General features: G+C 38.1%; 1 protein-coding gene across 1 annotated transcript in view; it reads right to left on the bottom strand.

Moving 5' to 3' along the window:
- Positions 1-23,181, bottom strand: part of kcnk10a (potassium channel, subfamily K, member 10a) — an 83,968-nt gene that overhangs the window by 5,228 nt on the left and 55,559 nt on the right. Inside the window, exons 3-5 of the mRNA XM_073855494.1 lie at positions 13,906-14,023; positions 9,003-9,163; positions 1,136-1,328 (exon numbers count right to left, since the gene is read on the bottom strand). Of these exons, the coding sequence (XP_073711595.1) occupies positions 1,136-1,328; positions 9,003-9,163; positions 13,906-14,023 (472 nt within the window). The remainder of the gene's footprint in view (positions 1-1,135; positions 1,329-9,002; positions 9,164-13,905; positions 14,024-23,181) is intronic.

The raw sequence follows: 23,181 nt of genomic DNA, 5'->3' as shown, positions 1-23,181 counted from the left end.
TCACGATAAAGTAAATGATCAATGTCCACATTTAAAAGCTGCGGTGCTTACCTGCAGTTCCACGGTGTTTTTGCGTTCTGATGAGAGATATAGCTCCAGAAAAAAACGAGTGTTTATATTCCTCTTTCCAAGTGTTAATCGTCCACACGATGTGACAAGACATTTCTCCCATTAACTTTAACGTAACATCCAAGAGCGCTGATCTTTGACGGAATAATAACTTCCAATTGGGGATTCACAGACTGATTTATGAGCTAGTAAAATAATGAGACACACGGAGAGTGATTCAAAACAGGGCGTCTGTGTTTTTCCATTCAGAGATGAGCCTGCTTAGGACCTCCATTCACTAGGTGGCGGAATGATACGAAAGGTGAAGTGGTTACAGTGCCGTTATCAGCACAATATCACATAGCTCTTAGCCAATCAGATTCGAGAACCAGAAAGAACTGTTGTATAAATATATATATACATTTTGTGTTATTAGCTGTTAACCAAAATGTATTCCAGTTACAGTAATATTATGAATATGACTGCTTACACTGCACACTCTCAGCTTTATTTTGAGGGTATTTACATCCAAATAAAAAAAACACAAAATGTGCCTCTGTCCCAATATTTATGGACCTGACTGTATATACAAACATGCAGTCAGACTTAATACTATTTAACAGAAATCAGATTATTAATGTGACAGCTTGAAGTAGCTCTGTATCTCTTCTCTAGATGTACACTTTTCACATGCAGCTCTTTGTCGTGTTTCTTCTCAAATGCGTTATACTGTTTATAAGAGGGTCGAGTGTCTGATACAGCCCTTTGCAGTAGTATAGGCTAAGATATCTGTGCTTTATACAGAACTCATTGATTTTAAATATGAATGCGCGCGCGAAAGAGAGACAGTGTGCCCGCGAGACGTCCTTTCCATATAAATCACGGATCAACAGGGATTCGTCCCGTTACTTTCAAAAGTGCATCCGAATCGATACGGAAGGTGCTGTATCGATGCGCACATCGTCAGGCGTTCGTGACGATGTATCGTCGTATCGATATTTTGAACACAGCACTATGAGACAGTGTACATAACTCCAACAATACTCATATTTACATGTGCCTAGTATAAATTTAATTCTGTATGTACCTGCAACGTAATCTCCGATGCCAACTGTAGTCAGGGTGATAACCACAAAATAGATGGCTTCTAGCCCAGTCCATCCTTCAATGTGTTTAAAGATGACAGCTGGTATGGTGACGAAGAGGATGCACCCAGCCAGGATAAACAGCAATGTAGAGGCTACTCGAATCTTAGTCTGGCTTATCTGATTGTGTTTGTGCTGCAGGGGTGAAACAGAAACAAAGCAACACGATACAGTAAATGAAGCAAAATAGTATGAGAGTCATTCTTAGTCATGCCGACAGCACATCATCACTGCTAGCAGCAGCCACATGCTGCAAGACACTTTGTGACTTAGTCAAGGTCATGTGTGTTCATTAGCTCTCTGCAGGGCATAATGATGATCTGAAGCAGACTGATTAGGTCTAATGAAGTTTGATCTAAACTGCTAGGATCACAAGGTAGGACCGACCTATTACAACCCAATGGTCCAATATCCATTTCTAATGCCTTCCAGGAAGTCATGGACAGAAATTACCATGTATACTCTATTTATTTATTTATTTAAAAGGGACAATGCATATTAAGAGAACATAATAGCTTTTCAGCAATATAAATATGCCAGAATTAGCCCCCGGGCTATTTTACATCTGTAGTCCCTTACCAGGTCACCGACAGTCCTTAATGACACAGCAAAATATTTAACTATGAATTAGCATAAGTCAGACATCACAACAATGAGATCAACACAAGCTCCTGTTTATACTAACAACATGAAGTACCACAATTAACAAAACATACCCTCTAACATCGTAGACAGACTCATGACATAGAATACAGATTTAGACAAACGCAGTAAAGTGCTATTCTATAAAAATAAAGATATTCTCCTATTCCCTTAGTGTTCACACACTTGATGTGTATTTAGCCATAGTTTCAGATGGTTCTTAAAACTGAGATAGGTCGGACATTCTCTCACATCAACAGGTAGCGTGTTCCAGATCTCTGACCCTTTGATTGATAGTGCATATTGTCCAAATGTTGTGCGTCTATAAGGCACAATACAGTCTCCTCTCATAATTTGATAAACATCTAATTTGATATGCTTACTTTGACATGCAAGGGTAAATATTTTAATACTAGAATCTTTAACATCAGAAAGAAGCCTAAATCCCAGGGTTGGAGTGGAGCTGTATGGTCCCATTAAATTATTTAAGATCACATACATCTCCACAACGGCCTGTAAAATGACCAAATGGAAAATGGGCTGTGCATACTGTGACAAATTAGACAACATAATCAGTGGTCACAATATTTCCTAGAAGCATATTTTCTATTTGCATGAAATGGTTGCTATTTGTGTTCGTTTTGATGTTGATCCTATCACATAGACTCACTGTCTGTTTACTGTAAATCTGCCTTCCTTTCGATCTAATGGCGGACTCATCCAATGTATGTTTTTCAGACCTTTCCTCACCAGAGCGGGAAGCTGTGGAGGAGTTGTGTCCCGGCATTCGCACCAGGTGGTACAGCGTGCCTCACATCACCCTGGCTCCAGACACCCAGAGACGACCGAGGCATGCAACGAGCAAGCACCCATCTCGATGCAGCTTCACGGACCGCGTTCGGGCGAACGGAGACGCCATCGCCCAGCATGAAAACGGTAAGACTCCGCTTGTCATTGTAACCTGCACTACTTGCCACATGTACAGTTTAGCTTCTTCCGTCAGCATAGAGGAGTTTACATGTGCTAAGTGTATTGAAGTAGTAAGGCTGACGGAGAAGGTTGCAGAACTAGAAGCGCGCATCCGAACGCTAGTTGAGGACAGTAAGACCGCTAATGTTAATGTTAGGAACACCGTTCCGGGTGCGCCTAGTGTTAACATAATACACATGGCTCGGTTCCGACCTCAGAGTCAAGGCGGCTGACTAACTGGGTGACTGTCAGGCGGCCTAGTCACATTCGGCATCCAAATCACGTTCCTGTTTTAATGTCAAACAGATTTTCTCCACTCAGCAATACACTGGCTGAGACATTTGTTAAAGGTGCCCTGGTTATTGGAGATTCTATACTCAGGAACGTTGGCATTGAGGCACCAGCCACCATAGTCGATTGTATACCGGGAGCCAGAGCGTCTGACATTAGATCCAAACTTAAGGTGCTGGCTAATGCTAAACGTAAGTTTTCTAAGATTGTTATTCACACCAGCACGAATGACACCAGACTCCGCCAGTCGGAGATCACCAAAGATACTATTAAAGAGGTGTGTGAAATTGCAAAAACAATGTCAGACAATGTAATTTGCTCTGGTCCCCTCCCCGCCTACCGGGGGGATGAAACTTACAGTAGATTAGTGTCTCTTCATGGCTGGATGTCAAAGTGGTGCCCTCAGCATAACGTAGGGTTTATAGACAATTGGAAGCATTTCCGGGGAAGACCTGACCTGCTAAAGAGAGATGGCCTCCATCCGTCTCCGGAGGGAAGTGCTATACTCTCTAGAAATCTGACCAATAGTCTTGCTTTTGAAATTGTCTGACTATCCAGGGCCCAGGTCAGGAAACAGACAGATCGGCTTACCCATCAGTCAAGATCACCTATATCCCAGCACATAGAGCCTTTTTTACCAGAGTACCAACACATCTCGACTGTGTCTGTTCCTCGAACAAATAAATACAGAGCACCGTTTACCTCGTCTCGTACAAATCGTATTAACATAAAATTAGAACACAATACATTAACAGATGAAACTCAAATGTTATAATTCGGCCTTTTTAACATTAGATCGCTTACCAATAAAGAACCAATTATCAATGAAATAATTACTGACCAAAACTTAGATGCACTCTGTTTAACAGAGACCTGGCTTAAAGCAAACGATTACACCAGTTTAAACGAATCCACCCCACAAGACTATTATTATAAACACGTTCCTCATCTAAAAGGGAGAGGGGGTGGTGTAGCTACAATATACAATAAAATATTCAAAGTAAACCATAAATCCAACCCTAAAATTTAACTCGTTTGAAATAATACTGTTAAATATGGAAATAACTGATCGTAACAACAAACGGCTTTCATTCATTTTAGCTACCATATATAGGCCTCCGGGCCACCACACAGATTTTCTTAAAGAAATAGCGGACTTCCTGTCTGACCTTACAGTCACTGTAGATAAAGCTCTTATCGTCAGGTAAACAAGCTACAGCTGGTTCAAAACGCCGCCGCAAGAGTGCTTACTCGATCTAAAAAGTATGACCACATCAGTCCAATTCTGGCATCTTTACATTGGCTACTGTTATGTATTTTACATACTTTCATATAAAGAATGAGACGACACACACAAGGCTACTGGAACATGCGTCTGCTTTACTTAAAGTGCTTCCTCATATATATGACGTCACCAGCTACGGGTAAGCATTCAGTCAAAATACATGACATCCCCTCTCTTAAGTTTGAACCAACAAACTTTAACAAATCTTATTTAACGTATATAGCAACAATAAACAATATCAATTATACAGCTGAATAGCACCAATAACAAAACTTGTATTACTAAAGAAAATTCTATTACAGTCCACACTTATAGTCCACAACACGGTACTCAGTCTTTGTACCTCGAGGGCATTTTGATTTGTCTACCTGACCTGGTAGTGTAACCTTGTGGTTGTGATTCAGATAATTCAACATCTTGTGAACCCAAGTCAACCGTAGATGATTGAGTGTCAGTCACGTGTGAATCCATTTCACCATCAGTATCATCGACTGCATTGTTTGTTGCAAGACATTTCTCTATAGTCTTAAGAAGATGTTTTCTGTTCCTCCTGTATGTTTTTCCATCTTGAGTTTGCACGATGAAAGATCTTGGTTGCTCGTGCTCTTTAATGATCACTGCAGGTTGCCAGACATCTCCTCTTTGCATTCTTACATGGTCACCTATGTGAACATTTGACAATAGCTTTGTTTGTCTGTCAAAGTAAGCTTTTTGCTTGTCTTGTCTTTGTTTCAGGTTGTCCTGGATCTGTATGTTGCTCTCGGGTGCCAGTAAGGTTGCAGAGGTAGGTATCTTGGACTTTAACCGACGTCCCATTAGTAACTGAGCCGGTGAGTACCCAATACCATCCAAAGGTGTGTTTCGGTATTCTAACAGAGCAATGTAGGAGTCAGTTTTGCCACACTGTGCTTTCTTTAGCAGATTTTTGATGGTCTGTACTGCTCTTTCAGCTTGTCCATTCGATTGTGCATATCCTGGACTCGACGTAATGTGTTCGAATTCCCACGCTTTGGCAAAGTTACTGAACTCTGTGCTGGCAAACTGTGGCCCATTGTCCGAGATTACAGTATCTGGTATGCCATTCCTCGCAAACATCGATTTCATAGCTACAATGACACCCTGCGATGTCGTATCAGACAGTTTGCAGATCTCTGGGAATTTAGAGTAGTAATCAACAGACAGCAGGTACTCTGAACCATTGTAGTGAAATAGATCTGTGCCTATTTTTGACCATGGTCTTCCTGGAATCGGATGTGACACCAACGGTTCCTTTGGATTGCTGTTCTTGTGCATGTTACACACCGGACATTGGGAGACAAATTCTTCTATTTGCGTCGACATGTTCGGCCAAAACAGAACATCCCTGGCTCTTTCTTTGCATTTCACCACTCCAAGATGGGATTCATGAATCTTTGTCAGCATTTCTTGTCTCAATTTGATTGGTACAATGAGCTTTGCAGATTTAAAAAGTAGTCCTGAAGTGAAGCTTATCTCTTCTCTGAATGTCCAGTATGCTTGAATCATCTTTGGAACATCACTTCTTTCTCTAGGCCATCCATCCATGGTCATTTTCCGCAGCTGTTGCATTTCCTGATCAGCAGCAGTTACTTTGCGGAAAACATTCAGCTTTTCTTCAGACACAGGCAGATACTTTGATATCCAGCATAGCTCTAACTCTTGACCAAGTAAGTCTTCTGTATGCTCATTCAGGTATGCACGGCTTAGTGCATCAGCGATGTGCATTTCTTTACCTGGTTTGTAGGCTACCTTTAGGTTGTATCTTTGCAGTCTGAGAAGCATGCGCTGTAATCTGGGTGGAGCTTGGTGCAACGACTTCTTGAAAATGCTTTCCAATGGTTTATGATCACTTTCAACATCCACTTCCTTGCCGTAGACATACTGATGTAACTCTTTTTCTATTTGCGCATATCTTTTTTGCGCATCTGTGAGTGCACGTGATCCATAAGCCACTGGTTTGCCATCTTGCAGAATAACTGCGCCAATGCCTTCAGAGACTTCACTGGCTGAGGACACGCTAAATGGTAAGCGAAGAAATCTGTACCTCCCAATTGGTGTGTTGAATGTGCAGAGTTTTGAGCTCTCATCATCCAGTTTTATTTGCCAGAATCCTTGATTAGCGTCAATTACAGAGAATATTTTTGCCTTGGGCATGCTGGATACCACGTCTTCCACAGTCTTCAAAGGATAATGCTCACGCATTATTGCTTTATTTAGATCTTGTGGATCTATGCATATACGCATTTTGTTGGGCTTCAAGAATTGCCGGTACGTTGCTGTCAATCACTTGAAATTGAATGTTATGCTTTTGCTGTCTGTAACTGAAAGTGAGGTTAACCTGTCCTACTGGTGACATCTTGTGGCCAGAATAGGTAATTAAGTGACAGGTGGATTTATTTAGCTTCCTTTGAGTTTCCAGTGATTTGAACATTTTGTTAGACATTACATTGCAAGCAGCTCCTGTGTCTAGTTTAAATGCAATATCCTTGTTTTTTATTTTCAAGATCTCAGTCCACTTGTCGTTTTGATTTCGCATTTTAGTGGTGACAGTGTGTACATTTCTCATTGCTTGCACATCAATAGTCCCAACAAAATAATCTGGTTCATCACTTTGTTCACTGTGTTCTATTGTTTGTATTTTCTTAGTAAAGGCTTGAGTTTTACACATTGGTGGTTTCTTTTGTTGCATGTTTTGCACACTTGACCATATGCGGGGCACTTTTTGTATGCATGTTGGTAACCACATCTTGAACATTTCACGTTTGTTTCGTGTTGACTTTCCGCTGTGTGTGGTTTACTTTTCACTGTTTTGCCTCTCTTTGTGTTTCTGACGCTGCTAATCCTATTTACATCTGCTTCCTCGACTAACATTTTCATTTGATTTAATGTTATCTCGTTGGCTCTGCAAACGTCAATTGCCTTTTCCAACGTGAGGTCTGCTTCACGTAATAATCTTGCACGAACACCATCATCTCTGATCCCGCATACGATTCTGTCTCTGATGAGCGAATCATTCAAATCTCCGAATTCACAGATTTTTGCCTTGTTTTTGAGATCTGTAACATATGCATCAATTGTTTCCTCTGAGCCTTGTGCTCTTGTAAAAAACATGTGGCGAATGTATGGCAGATTCTTTCTAGGCTCACAATATTCTTTGAACTTCTTTTTTAGTTCCTCCATTTTGTTTACTTCTTGTTCTGTGAATTGGAATGTGTTGTACACTTTAATGGCTTCATCGCCCGCGATATGAAGAAAAGTAGCACACTGCACTGTCTCCGATTTCTCTGCAATACCGCTGGCAATGAGGTACAATTCGAATTTTTGAAGCCATACCTTCCAATTCTCCGCGAGGTTGCCTTGCAAGGACAGAATCAACGGTGGTTGCAGCATCGACATCTTGTTATCGTTAACTTTCTTTCAGTTGTGCTTTCGTTTCTTCAATACCGTTCTGACACCATGTTATGTATTTTACATACTTTCATATAAAGAATGAGACGACACACACGAGGCTACTGGTGACAGCTACCAGTTAAATATCGCATACAATTTAAAATATTACTAATCACCTACAAAGCCTTAAATGGCCTAGCGCCCTCGTATATTAAAGAACTACTATCAAAATACAATCCATCACGTAAAGTGCGATCACATAATTCTGGTCACTTAATTATCCCTAGAATATCAAAAGTGTCTAAAGGTGGTAGATCCTTTTCCTACTTAGCCCCTAAGCTCTGGAATGATTTACCAAATAATGTTCGAGTATCAGACACAGTCGATCAATTTAAATCTAAACTTAAGACATTCTTCTTTAACAAAGCATTCACATAAAATGTCCACTAAATGTACTTTTCCCGCAGTAGTTATTTTTGTCTAGAACAAAGCACTCACGTACCTCATATGGGTAATATACTATTGCCGCAATAGTTAGCCTGTCTGGAACCGAGCTGACTTAAACCACTATGATGTATGACACTTGCATTACATGCGAACGGCCCCTACGCTAATAGAACTCTGTTTTTGTCTCCCTGTCTCGTCCTCGACCCCGAGGACAATAAGACAAACAGACCCAGTTCCTGTTGCTGTGAAGGTCATCGCACCACTGATCTACTGGCTGTCCTTCAACGTGATGCCTAGCCGATGCCCGACCAACAACCACCGGCTAAACCAGTTTAATCCGCTTACCCACCTCCTATCCCTACCGTATCTATATATATATATAAATATATATTAATTCCTCCCAAGGGTTTTTATCCTTCTAGGAGTTTTTCCCATTGGGTTTTTTTTCGTCCCAGGGAGAGTCAGACAACTTTGGCTTAACTTAGCACTTTACTGTATAAGTTACATTATTAATATGCTCGCTTGTACGGTTTAACCTTAGCCGCTATCTCTACTTCTTATATTATCTATTGATTTTCTGTGTTCTCCTCTACATCTTCTCATGTAAAGCTGCTTTGCAACAATTAACACTTGTGAAAAGCGCTATATAAATAAAATTGAATTGAATTGAATATTAATATTACAAATACATATTTCAAAAAGCTCATATATATGGTGTATACTCTCACACACAAAAAACCCAGTTGTGTTCTCCACATTTAACTTACCCTAAACATCTTCTCCACTTTTGCAATGCTTTTGACAAAAATAGTCCCCAGTTGATCACCAACACCAGCCAGCAGAAAACCAAAGAGTGGGATACCAAATATTGCATAGAGTATACAAAAAATCTTCCCACCCTCTGTGCTTGGAGCGATGTTGCCATAACCTTAGAATAGACAAGAAATTGATGGTTTACTTTTAGATCTAAAATAATATAGGATAATGGAATATGAAGTTAATATTTTTAAGTTATAAGAATGCATGTAGTACGAAACATTTATTGCAATAAAACGTAAAAATTAGTACAATAATACAGTAATTTACAATACGGTAATTTTTTTACCTTTTTTAACCACAACATAACATACATTGCAGTGTAACGGTAAGTTTATTCATATTGAAACAATATAAGCAACTGTTCAATTGATAATTGTTTATCAGACAAAATATACAGAGAAAAACAATACACCTAGTACAAGGGAGGGGGAGGATAAAAAAGATAAGCAACATAAGCAAACACAGGGACCCACCTTTTTAGGAATAAAGTATTCTGAACCATTAAGGGAACAGTGGATAAGGTTTGTTTTTCTGGGGAAGCAATGGAGTTGCAAGTGTGTTTGTTTGTTCCAGGCATTTCAGTGATGAATGTTTTATAAACAAGGCCCAGTTCGATGCTAAATTGAATGATAGTGCAGCCCCAGAAATAAAAGACCTTGTCATGTGGTCGTAACTGCATCCGTAAAATAAAACTGCATCAAATGTCTGTGTTTTGTTGGTAATCAGTGCACAAGAGCATATACTGTAATGTAAACAATTGTATTGTATTGTGTGTGTTGCATGCTTGGGACTCACTCTGCCCACGTTTCGCTTCCAGGAGCTTGGCTCTTTACAAAAAAATCAGTTCACTTGTATTTGTCTTTTATGAATCTGATGAAACATTGAACTTGAAGATATGAAGGATGCAGTCCTCGTCTATATAGGTACCCAAAATTAACATAACAGGGTGGTTTTCTGGACAGGGTTTAGATGAATCCAGGACTAAGCCTTCCCTCATGAAAAATCCAGCTAAGACCAGCATAAGCTGGTGAGCTGGTTTTAGCTGGTCTCCAGCTTGGTTTTAGCTGGTTTTGCTGGTGTAGGAAGCTGGTCTAGCTGTGTTTTGGACACATTTTAAGCTGGTCTAGCTGGACAGGCTGGAATACCAGCTGGCCCACCAGCATGGCCAGCTTTGTCAGGCTGGGAAGACCAGCGTAAACCACCTTAAACCAGCTAAAACCAGTTACCAGCTTATGCTGGTTTTAGCTGGATTTTTCAGTAGGGTTAGTTGTATTAGGACATTTAAGTACTTTTAAAAAACATCTTGTGCATCTTGAGACAAAACAATAGTACTGAAATATGTTAAGCTATGTCAGTGCAAAATGTTTTTAAATTAAGGCAGCTCAAACATACATGTTAGTCTGGGACTATAGGATAAACCCTGTCTGGGAAACTACCCCAACAATATTAAAGCAACACTATGTAGTTTTTTTTACCTTTAAATAATGTCTCTAAAATTATTTCAGTGATAGAACAACTTTTAACTGGACAAATTGTACTGTTGCTGCAACCTGATCAGCCTCCTAGCTGCTACAAGCCCACTCTGAAAGTGGTGGTGGAGGGTAGGAAACACAGCCCCGCCCCTCCCCCTGCCTGCAGAAGAGTGTTTGATACCAGGCACTGTTGCGCTTTTCAACCACATGGGGGAGCTGTAAGTCATTTTTACATGGAAACTACATAGTGTTGCTTTAACATTATCTATGTGCTCATGTATAGCTCAGTGGTAGAGCATTGCAGCGCAAAATGTCACGAGTTTGAACCCAGGGAACACATGTTGAAAAAATGTATACATTTCACAATCTACTGTAGGTTACTTTGGATAAAAGCGTCTGCCAAATGCATATGTAAATGTAAACATGAGATTAGCAAAAACTGTGTGTATGTGACCTTTAACTTTGGACATGACCAAAGAATGGTTACCAATGTGTTTCTCCAGCACTGAGCATAATGAATTCCATTTTGAAATTATCTGTGGAGTTCGAAAAAATCTGGTTATTATCTTCCTTTTGAATTTTGAATAGAAACTTTTACATTAAATTTGACCTTCCATTTCTCTTTTATCTGTAACCATTTCTAATTCCTTATGCATTGTGAGGAAATATCACAATTCACAGCTGTACTGTAAATATCTGAAAGATTCTGATCTTGAGAGTATACATTTGTTTCTTATTTGCTCAAATAAAAATCATTGTGAAATAATTGGAAACCAGTAGACAGTGCACCAGTGAATAATTGTAATATATTGTACAGGAATTGAAATACTAATACAGATATGTCTGGTGCTCACAAAATATGTGATTTTATTGAATATTAAATAAGTTAATTGTTAAGTTTAAAAGTCTTTAGGCAAAATACACAAAATCAAATAAATTGAAAAGTTAGATTGCTTTAATGCACATCACAGTTTCTATGCCCAACTCAACATAAGTTTAATAGTTTAATTGATTGTTTTTCCATCAAATACAAGATTTACTGTTATAGAAAAACAACGCATATGGTCCCCATGGGTCAAAATGTGTATACTGAGAGCATGTTCAACTGAAGTGTAAAAACCAATCTTATTTATGCCCTTTTCCATTGCCTGTTGGATGGCTGAGCCAATAAGAAATGACATTAAGAGTTCTGTCAGCATCTAGCTATAACATGTATTGCACAACAGCTTCAAGTAATCAATCAAAGGCTGACAAGTAACAAAGTGAGCAGCTTATGGACTCAACCGACCTCAAATGAAATGCAAGGTAAGTGGTAAAAATATTGCCTCCTTTTTCACTCCTGACTTTGACTTTTAGAAAATGCACATGCATTTGATGTGTTTTATGTGACTACTTAAAAGATTTTCACTACTTTCTTTAATTTCACCAAGACTATAACTCTTAGAAAGAATACTTACAACAAAAATCAATGAATCGTTCAGAAGGCATTACTAGTTCCATTTTGTTTGACAGCCCGAAGCAAGACCAGTTTCATACATGAATTAGGTCTTGCTAAATTGATTAAATTTGATTTGTGATTATAAGCGGTTGGTGGTCTGGCATATTGATGATAAGTGTTACCATAAATGCATGATACAAGAGGATGCTTTGTATTTTGCTCAGGTTAAAAGTATAATGTGGTTTGGAGAAGAGACTTGTTAAAGGAGCGGTAAATCAAATACTCAATTTTAACTTGATAATTTGTTATATAAGAGGTCATCATACTAAAATGAACATCCTGCAAGTTTTAGAACTGAAAACGTCCGTACTACTGAAATATAACAGTTTTTGGCACCAAGCCAGTATTACGACCGAGTGAGGAATTCAGAGAAATATGACGTCAAAGTGGGATTGAAGCACCTCCCCATAGCCAAATACAAGGACCACTTTTGTAGCCCCGCCCACAGCTTCACGTGACACACGTGTGTCTCAATCAGTAAACATGTCTTTAAAGATTGTCAAATGTAACCAAAATGATTTTTAAATACATTTTTTCTGAGAGACTTTTATTTTGACGCTGTAATCTGTTATGATAGAGTAACCATGGAAACGGTTGTGGAAGAACGGTCTATGGGAAGAACACAGACGCTGGATAACGGAGTCTCAACATTACGAATGCATGGTTAAAGTTTGTTTTTGAAGAAGTCCCAGCTCGCGTGGAGTGTTTGTTTACTTTGTGTTCCGCGGATTCATTTATAAAGAAGTGGATGCTGGATTTGCAGAGAGACTGTTATTAAAAGCACCACTAATATTGGATCTGACAAAAATGACACAGCAGTATACACAGTATACTTTATCCCCCAGGGGTCTAAAAATGCTGCGCTTTGATGTGTTTTCTCCTTATCATAGCAGAATCAACTTTAAATACTCATCATTAATCATTAATAATCATACACTTACGTTTTTGACATCATTTGAAACTGTGAATGGTCCTCTTTAATTAATGTTCATTCACAATAACAACAGATCTTTGTGTTTTTGTCAAATAAAGAAAATAAACAGGGTTATTACAAAAATCAGTTCACTCGTCACACAAACATGATACACATATCCAAAAAAGCCTGAAATGTCTACTTTAAAACAAGCCAATTATAATCCAAAATTAAATATTGCCTGTTTATATAATCTGCATTGAAGTAAAGTGAGTACAGTTTTTCCTGGCTGACCTCATTATCTTTAATGCGAACCATGTTACAAAATTCAAAATCCAAAATCCACTAATCCATGTTACAAAATAGCCTATTACTTATTGCTTTTGATGTTTTTGGATGTAAAAACCATGCAAACATCATAAGTAGACATCAGATAACAGTATAAAACAATAAAATCGACAAATTCACCGCCCCTTTAAAGGTTACATAACACACAGTGTTTCTGCTCATCTAATTTAAATTTGGGGACATAGAGTAGTATTGCACCCTTCAAATCTCTGAAAAGTCTTTAGTTTTCAGATTTATAAAATACAGATCAGCTCTAGTGAATGTTTCCGGAAAAGCATGAAATCCCCAACTAGCCGGAGAAGCAAGTCAAAACACAAAACATTATCGCATTTCTGGATAACTTATCATTTTCTGCATGTTTGTGTTATTTATATTATATGCACTTACGTGCCAATCTCCAAAATAACAGACATTTGAAGCATTTTTTCTTGCATTCACATGTTGTTATAAACTTTTAAATATAGTTGAAAAAAGTCAAATTCATTTTAAAAGTTGTAACAACTCATCTCTTGTCAAGATAAATTATAGTAAGTTGACATGACTTGTAAATCTGAGTTGATTTAACAAAAAAACAGTGTATGTACAGTATAATATTTAGGGATGTTAGGTATTTAAGTTACCTATTGTTGTGATCACGGTTCCAGCAAAAAAGAACGAACTTCCTAGATCCCAGTGACTAGAGTTGTATGATGTGTCTCCAATAGGACTCACTCCAGCATTTACAGCATCCACAGAGTGCTAAGAAAAGATGACACACAAACAGTTTGGGATATTAAACAATAAGCAGCAATGGTTAATTAAGGTCTTTTTTTACCATTTTTTAGATACTTTTTTTCCAGCCTGTCTCAAACACTCAAACACTTGGCAAAATCAGTTCGAGCGTGTATGTGCGCGCGATCGATCGACCGACCGACCGACCGAGAGAGTGATAGAGGTGCTTCTCATAATGTTGTCATTTTCTAGTTTATTTCATCAAAACCGCATCTCCGCTATTCCGCTATAAGGACTACTCGGCATGTACTCAAGGATTTTTTTTAACTCCTCAAAAAGAATGGAGTTATGGTGACAGCCATAAATTCAACGTAGAGATAGTCCTCCTAACACACATTTAAAGTGTTATTAAAAACTGTAACAGTGTTTTGTTAAAAAAATTTAACAGGTAGGTCTTGTCGGCTTTATCATTTTAAAAGTAGATTGCCACACAAAAAAAGGCTGGACACCCCTGATTTAATCTTTATGCCTAAAAAAGTGCATATAGCTGCTAATTGTATTTGTTGTTTGCTGATTTAAAAAATTAAACTTGTTAAATTTTCAGTGTGTGTATCAGTTCTTTTTGAACATTTCCATCTCAATTTAAGAAAACCATGATAATATTGATAACCGTGATAACTTTGGTTTACTATAATCATGATATGAAATTTTCTAACCGTCCCATCCCTACTTAAAATGCAGATTGAGTTACATCAGTTTCACATGAATTCTACAGAACAAGGCTGCCACTTTAATGAATATCTGTGAACTCTGTTAATCTGTGCTGCAAAATGTGATGGACCTTCTTCAGCTGTTCTGACATGCTCTTTTAAAGTCCATGTCTTTTTTATTTAAATTTGTATTACACCAGTAACAGTTTAAATTAGACAACCATAAAACAATTGGTTTAGAAAAAAGCACACTAAATAATCTTTCCCATAAAACTTTAATACACAAAAGTAATACATAAAAAGGTACATTTTTTTAAACTGCATTGTTGAATTTAATGCATTTAAGATTTGATTGTTACATGATCACATAATCTTTATATGATTTGTGGTTTTGTATGTAATATAGCATGTAAAATTGCATGATCTTGTTTGAGGGGGTGCCGATAGGGGTTTTGCCCTGGGGCGTTAAAATCCTTCTTTTAAAGCTAAACACAATCTGAGGTACAGTAATCAATTTTGTAGCTCTACTTGGCTTTGTAATGCTATTGCACAGGGTTCAACTAGGTCCTCTGAAGACATTTATTGACCTTTCTTACTAATATATATCACTGATTCTTGAGAGTCGGGACAAAACATGTCCCATTTAGAAAAGTCTAATTTATAGCAAAATTTAAGAAATTCATCACGATTGACATAATTACAAAGTTAAATCTATAGGATTTGTGTATACCAATTTGATTTTGACTTTTTTATTTTTGGGGGGATTTTTAAAAAAATGTGTGGTCTGTGGTTAGAAGGTCCATGTTATTGCACTTGTCCTCAGCAAGAGGTCACAATATTAATCATCCCCAAAAACTTTAAAAAAGCTCTACAATTATGAAAACATATATATCCAATAGAAAATAAGGGGTATAAATATAAAAAACAATGCATGAAGTGAACATCAAACAATATTTTCCATAAAAATCTACCTATTAAAGTTGTGTCCTCAGTTTCTGTCAACTCCGTCAGATTTTTTTATAAAGCTATTTAAATCAGGAAATTCAGGTCAGCTAATATCCCTGAGGACCCATTTTCATCTCCCTGCCTGTGGTGAATGCAGCACTACCACACATTCTCTGTTATGTTTACATTTTTTATATATTTTAGACAAACAATGTGAATATTCCTATGGTCACAGCGGTACCATGTCAACACCATCTTTCTGTTAAGATACTTTTTTTAAACCATAGTGGATTGAATTTAAGCATTTTAGTGAGGTTATTGGGACAGCTAGCAACTGAGGAAAAAGTACCTAGCTGCAGTGTACAATACATGTTTTGGAGGGAAAATACATGCCCTTATGTCAACTCCGTCAGACGTCAACTCCGTCAGGTTCTATGTCTGACGGAGTTGACCTGTAAGCTGATGGAGTTGACAAATCCCCCAATAACCTCTTAATGTGCGATTATAATATTATTTGTGAATATAGTGAAGGATTAAACCGTTATTTCAGGGTTTTATTTACACATAATGCACATATAGCATGCATTACATTATTTAACCATACGCATCTGACTTGTAAAGAATAGGCAGGCAGTGGTCTGCTTGTCATTGTGTAACATGTAACTTTATATATATACATATATATACATATATACACACATATACACACTCACCGGCCACTTTATTATGTACACCTTACTAGTACTGGGTTGGATCCCCTTTTGCTTTCAGAACTGCCTTAATCCTTCGTGGCACAGATTCAACAAGGTACTGGAAACATTTCTCAGAGATTTTGGTCCATATTGCCATGATAACATTACGCAGTTGTTGCAGATTTGTCAGCTGCACATCCAGGGCACAAAGCTCCCGTTCCACCACATCCCAAAAAAGCTCTATTGGGTTGAGATCTGGTGACTGTGGTGGCCATTTGAGTACAGTGAACTCTTTGTCATGTTCAAGAAACCAGTCTTAGATGATTTGCACTTTATGACATGGCATGTTATCCTGCTGGAAGTAGCCATCAGAGGATGGGTACACTGTGGTCATAAAGGGATGAACATGGTCAGAAACAATACATGATGCTCAATTGGTACTAATGGGCCCAAAGTGTGGCAAGAAAATATCTCCACACCATTACAACACCACCACCAGCAGCCTGAACCGTTGATACAAGGCAGGATGGATCCATGCTTTCATGTTGTTGATGCCAAATTCTGACTCTACCATCTGAATGTTGCAGCAGAAATCAAGACTCATCAGACCAGGCAACGTTTTTCCAATCTTCTATTGTCCAATTTTGGTGAGCTTGTGTGAGTTTTAGCCTTAGTTTCCTGTTCTTTGCTGTCAGGAGTGGCACCCGGTGTGGTCTTCTGCTGCTGCAGCCCATCCGCCTCAAGGTTCGACGTGTTGTGTGTTCAGAGATGCTCTTCTGCATAACTCGGTTGTAAAAAGTGGTTATTTGAGTAACTGTTTCCTTTTTATCAGCTCGAACCAGGCTGGACATTCTTTTCTGACCTTTGGCATCAACAACGCATTTGCGCCCACAAAACTGCCACTCACTGGATATTTTCTCTTTTTTGGACCATTCTCTGTAAACCATTGAGATGGTTGTGTGTGAAATTCCCAGTAGATCAGCAGTTTCTGAAATACTCAGACCAGCCCGTCTGGCACCAACAACCATGCCACTTTCAAAGTCACTTAAATCACCGTTCTTCCCCATTCTGAAGCTCGGCTTGAACTTTAGCAGATCGTCTTGACCATGTCTACATGCCTAAATGCATTGAGTTGCTGCCATGTGATTGGCTGATTAGAAATTTGCATTAACGCGCAGTTGGACAGGTGTACCTAATAAAGTGGCCGGTGACTGTGTGTATATATATGTATATATATGATGCAGGGCAATCATACATCCAACACACCCAAACACACACATGTGAAATGAAAACAGAGGCGGGGGAGGGCCCCAGGTTTCCCTTATTGTTCTTTTTTTGATAGTAGGAAATGGTGTATGTGCAATATCTTTATTATAGTTTGCTTTACAGTAAGTTCAATACTCTAATAACAATGAATAGTTTTAGTAGTAGTGTTTGAAGAGCACATCTGTTCAATAATCAGCAATGCACACATATTTTTTGTCAACACCGTCAGATTTTCTGTCAACACCGTCAGATTTTCCAACAGCGTTGGATGTATTTTTTGTTAATCTTTTGGGGAAAAAATATTCTTTCTTTAGTTTATGTTGTTTTTGTAATAAAGGACCATCTGATCTACCATCTCTTATGTTTTATTTATTTAAGGAAATTGTTTTTACAATATTAAAGTTAAAATCAATGTTTGCAAATGCTAATATTTAGAAATCTGAGTTTTCAGAATAGTGTGGAATCACAACCTAAGTTTATATATTGTATTTTTTTTACATATCAGAGTAACTAAACACTGTAACAATATACTTGAGAACTTTAGATTCTGGTTGGATTGAAAGAATTTTAATTTTTTACTTTTTAGTGTGTCTGATGGAGTTGACACAAATCCATATATATATATACCTATATATCTCAAAAATTTTAATTGCTGCATCTCTCGTAGTAAATTTTTATGTGTATGCATATCTTCCTTCAATATATTTGCTTTGTTTCCAGTCTGGCCGTGACAGATAACTGTCAGACTTTCTGTAGATTTCAGCAAATGAGGTGTTGGCTTGTTGACCAAAGTGTTTCCAATTAGTAGTGCAGTTGATGTAAACATTAGATGTTTAGCTGTGGGTATGACGTCTAAGGGTGAGGCTAACATCTAAAAAGCTACAGCAGGCGTTTCCTCATAAGCTCAATATGGTAAGGGGCAGGACGCTCGAACTGATTTTGCCAAGTGAGAGATGTCCTCAGGGCAACATATTGTGTTGACCCAAGGACAAATTTTTTCTAAATAAAACCTAAACCCACCCCAAACCCCAACCCTAACCAAACCCCAAAATCAAAGGGACATGATAAGTGAAAAACAATAGTCTAGAAACAGCTAATCATGGTTGTAAGCTTAAACTTAAAACAAACTGTAAACTTATTTTTGAAATCTGATTGGTTGATTGAAATGTTGTCCCAGGGTCAACATAATGTTGCCCTGAGGACATCAACCACTTGGCAAAATCAGGAGAGCCCACATGCACCGTGCATGTGGATCAACTCCTGCATGAAAGCAAGAATGTGCATCCAAATTTTCGGAAGTTAGACGACTCCGCTGCAGCGGGCAGGCATAAGATTTATAAAAACACACTTGAGAAGAAATGCGCAGCAACTCAAAAAGACTTGTTTCTAAGACCATAATCGCGCTTTGTTTTCCGAAGCTCGTGGAGGCGTGGAGCAGCATACACAATTATTAACTTATGTACGATCTACCGGCATTGAATTTGCGATCGACTGGTCGTATTTGACACCCCTGCATTAAATAAACATTAACATGGAGCCCTGAGATGTATGAACCTGTTTTAATGAACAGTACCTTAATAAGAACATCAAATGCACACATAAGCAACGCATTAAAACACAGTGCACCTGTTACTGCCTTCCGCAACGCCTTCTCGTGCAAAAACAATGTTGCATGCGTCAAGCTGATTCTGGCTGGACAGGATTTACAGCGAGTTTTCAAAATCACGGTAATCAAAGACGGTTGTAATGATAATTACATTTTAAACGATAATACTAACCATCAGGACATTTTATTATGGTTAATCGTCCCATCCCTAATTTTAAGTTACTGGTTAAGCAGCTAAATAAATTTCATTTCCTAAAAAATGAACCCAAAAGGATCCTTAAACAAACTAGAGGGGAGTGTATGATCAATTGTACCAAGTTTTGAAAGAATACTAATTATTAGAATAATAATTTTGTTTAAATAGGAATTATGTGCTGAATAATTAGCAGCCCCAGTGTTGTGTAGAAACTACAATTTGTGAAGCAACGTAACACAACACAAAGAATCTGCTTGGATCTTAGAGCACTACCACAATGGCTAATATTGCAAGCATGAGATTATGTGTTTTAATGACTTTTTTGCACAAATAAAAATGTTTGGAATCAGAAATCCTCCCCAAATATAAATAAAACTTTCTACGAACCAAGGCAACATTATTATCTACAGCAGTGGTTCTCAACTCCAGTCCTCGGGCCCCCCCTCCCAGAACATTTTAGATGTCTCTATATACAGTATTGTTCAAAATAATAGCAGTACAATGTGACTAACCAGAATAATCAAGGTTTTTAGTATATTTTTTTATTGCTACGTGGCAAACAAGTTACCAGTATGTTCAGTAGATTCTCAGAAAACAAATGAGACCCAGCATTCATGATATGCACGCTCTTGGGGCTGTGCAGTTGGGCAATTGGTTGAATTAGTTGAATTAGTTGAAAGGGGTGTGTTCAAAAAAATAGCAGTGTGGCATTCAATCACTGAGGTCATCAATTTTGTGAAGAAACGGGTGTGAATCAGGTGGCCCCTATTTAAGGATGAAGCCAACACTTGTTGAACATGCATTTGAAAGCTGAGGAAAATGGGTCGTTCAAGACATTGTTCAGAAGAACAGCGTACTTTGATTAAAAAGTTGATTGGAGAGGGGAAAACCTATAAAGAGGTGCAAAAAATGATAGGCTGTTCAGCTAAAATGATCTCCAATGGCTTAAAATGGAGAGCAAAACCAGAGAGACGTGGAAGAAAACGGAAGACAACCATCAAAATGGATAGAAGAATAATCAGAATGGCAAAGGCTCAGCCAATGATCACCTCCAGGATGGAGTTACCTGTAAGTACTGTGACAGTTAGAAGACGTCTGTGTGAAGCTAATCTATTTTCAAGAATCCCCCGCAAAGTCCCTCTGTTAAAAAAAAGGCATGTTCAGAAGAGGTTACAATTTGCCAAAGAACACATCAACTGGCCTAAAGAGAAATGGAGGAACATTTTGTGGACTGATGAGAGTAAAATTGTTCTTTTTGGGTCCAAGGGCCACAGGCAGGTTGTGAGGCGACCCCCAAACTCTGAATTCAAGCCACAGTACACAGTGAAGACAGTGAAGCATGGAGGTGCAAGCATCATGATATGGGCATGTTTCTCCTACTATGGTGTTGGGCCTATTTATCGCATACCAGGGATCATGGATCAGTTTGCATATGTTAAAATACTTGAAGAGGTCATGTTGCCCTATGCTGAAGAGGACATGCCCTTGAAATGGTTGTTTCAACAAGACAATGACCCAAAACACACTAGTAAACGGGCAAAGTCTTGGTTCCAAACCAACAAAATTAATGTTATGGAGTGGCCAGCCCAATCTCCAGACCTTAATCCAATTGAGAACTTGTGGGGTGATATCAAAAATGCTGTTTCTGAAGCAAAACCAAGAAACGTGAATGAATTGTGGAATGTTGTTAAAGAATCATGGAGTGGAATAACAGCTGAGAGGTGCCACAAGTTGGTTGACTCCATGCCACACAGATGTCAAGCAGTTTTAAAAAACTGTGGTCATACAACTAAATATTAGTTTAGTGATTCACAGGATTGCTAAATCCCAGAAATTTTTTTTTTGTACAAAATAGTTTTGAGTTTGTACAGTCAAAGGTAGACACTGCTATTTTTTTGAACACACCCCTTTAACTAATTGCCCAATTGCACAGCCTTAAGAGTGTGCATATCATGAATGCTGGGTCTTGTTTGTTTTCTGAGAATCTACTGAACCTACTGGTAACTTGTTTGCCACATAGCAATAAAAAATATACTAAAAACCTTGATTATTCTGGTTAGTCACATTGTACTGCTATTATTTTGAACAATACTGTATAAAACACCTGATTCAGTTCATCAGCTTGTATGCGTGTTAATTAAGGAAAAGTTTTGAACATTCTGGAAGGAGCTTAATGAGTGGAATCAGGGCTGCGTTCAGCCCCGACAAAACATTGCACAACGTTTATTAAACAGAAACAGTGATGCATTGAACACCCTGTTGTGATGACGCAAGAGTTGCAACTACGGTAGCTGAGAGGCCATTCATTGTGTCCTTTTTAAATGTTTCTGAAGCCTGATGAAATCGTTATAAATGTGTGTTTAATACTGTAAAATACCCTCGATGTTACAGTCACTGACCTGGGCGTCCAGAATGAAAGACAACATTCCAACTTGAACCTATTGAGCGAGCTGTATCTTTTCTACCGCGTGGTTTTATACATCTTGCCGCTGATTGGGCCGACATTTCTGACACACCCACCAAACAAGAGAAAACAAATCTAAAACCTGTTGCATTCCGTTGCACACCGTTTCCATGAAAACATGTCTTTCAACCCGGAAACCGTAGGAAAACGTTGCACACCGATGTAAGATTGAACGTGCCCCAGGTGTTTCATATAAGGAGACATCTAAAACATTCTGAGAGGGGGGGTTCCAAGGACTGGAGTTGACAACCACTGATCTACAGCATCCTCTATAAAAGGAAATGCTGTTGAAGTCATTTGAACAGTCTGTACACTGTAAACTATTTTTTGCTGTTTAAAATTTTAAAGTATAATCATATTGGCTTTAAAAGTTATTTCTACTTATATTTAAAATTTCACTACACTTCAACTAAATTAGTTACAATAACATAAGAATGCATTAAAATGACTTTAATTGAAACAATTTATGAGAAATTCAAATGAGAACTATTAGGCAAAATTCACTTGTGCAAATATGTATATTTTACAAGCGAACCATCAAGCCCTCACTGAGAACCTAAACTTTTTTTTTTAAATTTGTATGCATTTTTAAAAGCATACAAAGCTGTCTAATCTTGCGTTATTCACGTTCATAATGATTGGTCTGCGCAGCGGTCACTTTAAGTGCAACAAACTCTGTGATTAGTGTTCCAGCTGTAAAATTACAGAGGGCCAGGCAATAGTAAATGGGAGACTCATCCTATGTGACCTATGCTGGCAAAATGTTCAACAATGAGTTATTTATATTTTGATTATTTATAGTTAATTATATTTACATTCTCTATTAACTCTCTCTCTGCCATTGACAAGTTATTTTGTCAATAAAGAGAAAACATTTCCCCGCCAATGACAAGAATTTCCAGCTTTCCGCAATACAGCTATTATCCACCCGGTGGCGCACTTCCGTAACTTATACAACGGAAGTAACGCATCAAGTGAAAGAACTCTGTGTATGTTTTAAAGATCTCTCTGAATCTGATCTCTTTCAAAAGTCCTTCACAAAGAATTATCTCAGCTTTTTGCTTAAAATTGGGTGTTTTTGAAGAAACCTACCAATATTTGAGAGGTGATAAAAAGAGAACTAATGAAGGTAGGATAAAACGTTGTTTTTTTTGAAAGCAGATGTTCTGTTCTTTCATTTGATATATTATTTGTATATATATTTAAAGAAGAACATTTCCTGGAAGGCATTAACCTCATTAAACTATACTCTCATTCTGGTGTAATAATCAAGGACTTTGCTGCCGTAACATGGCTGCAGGAGGCG

Source organism: Misgurnus anguillicaudatus, chromosome 18 (assembly GCF_027580225.2).
Source record: "Misgurnus anguillicaudatus chromosome 18, ASM2758022v2, whole genome shotgun sequence".
NCBI lineage: Eukaryota > Metazoa > Chordata > Actinopteri > Cypriniformes > Cobitidae > Misgurnus > Misgurnus anguillicaudatus.
Note: the sequence above shows the minus strand (reverse complement) of the source record. Positions and strands in the feature narration are given on the sequence as shown.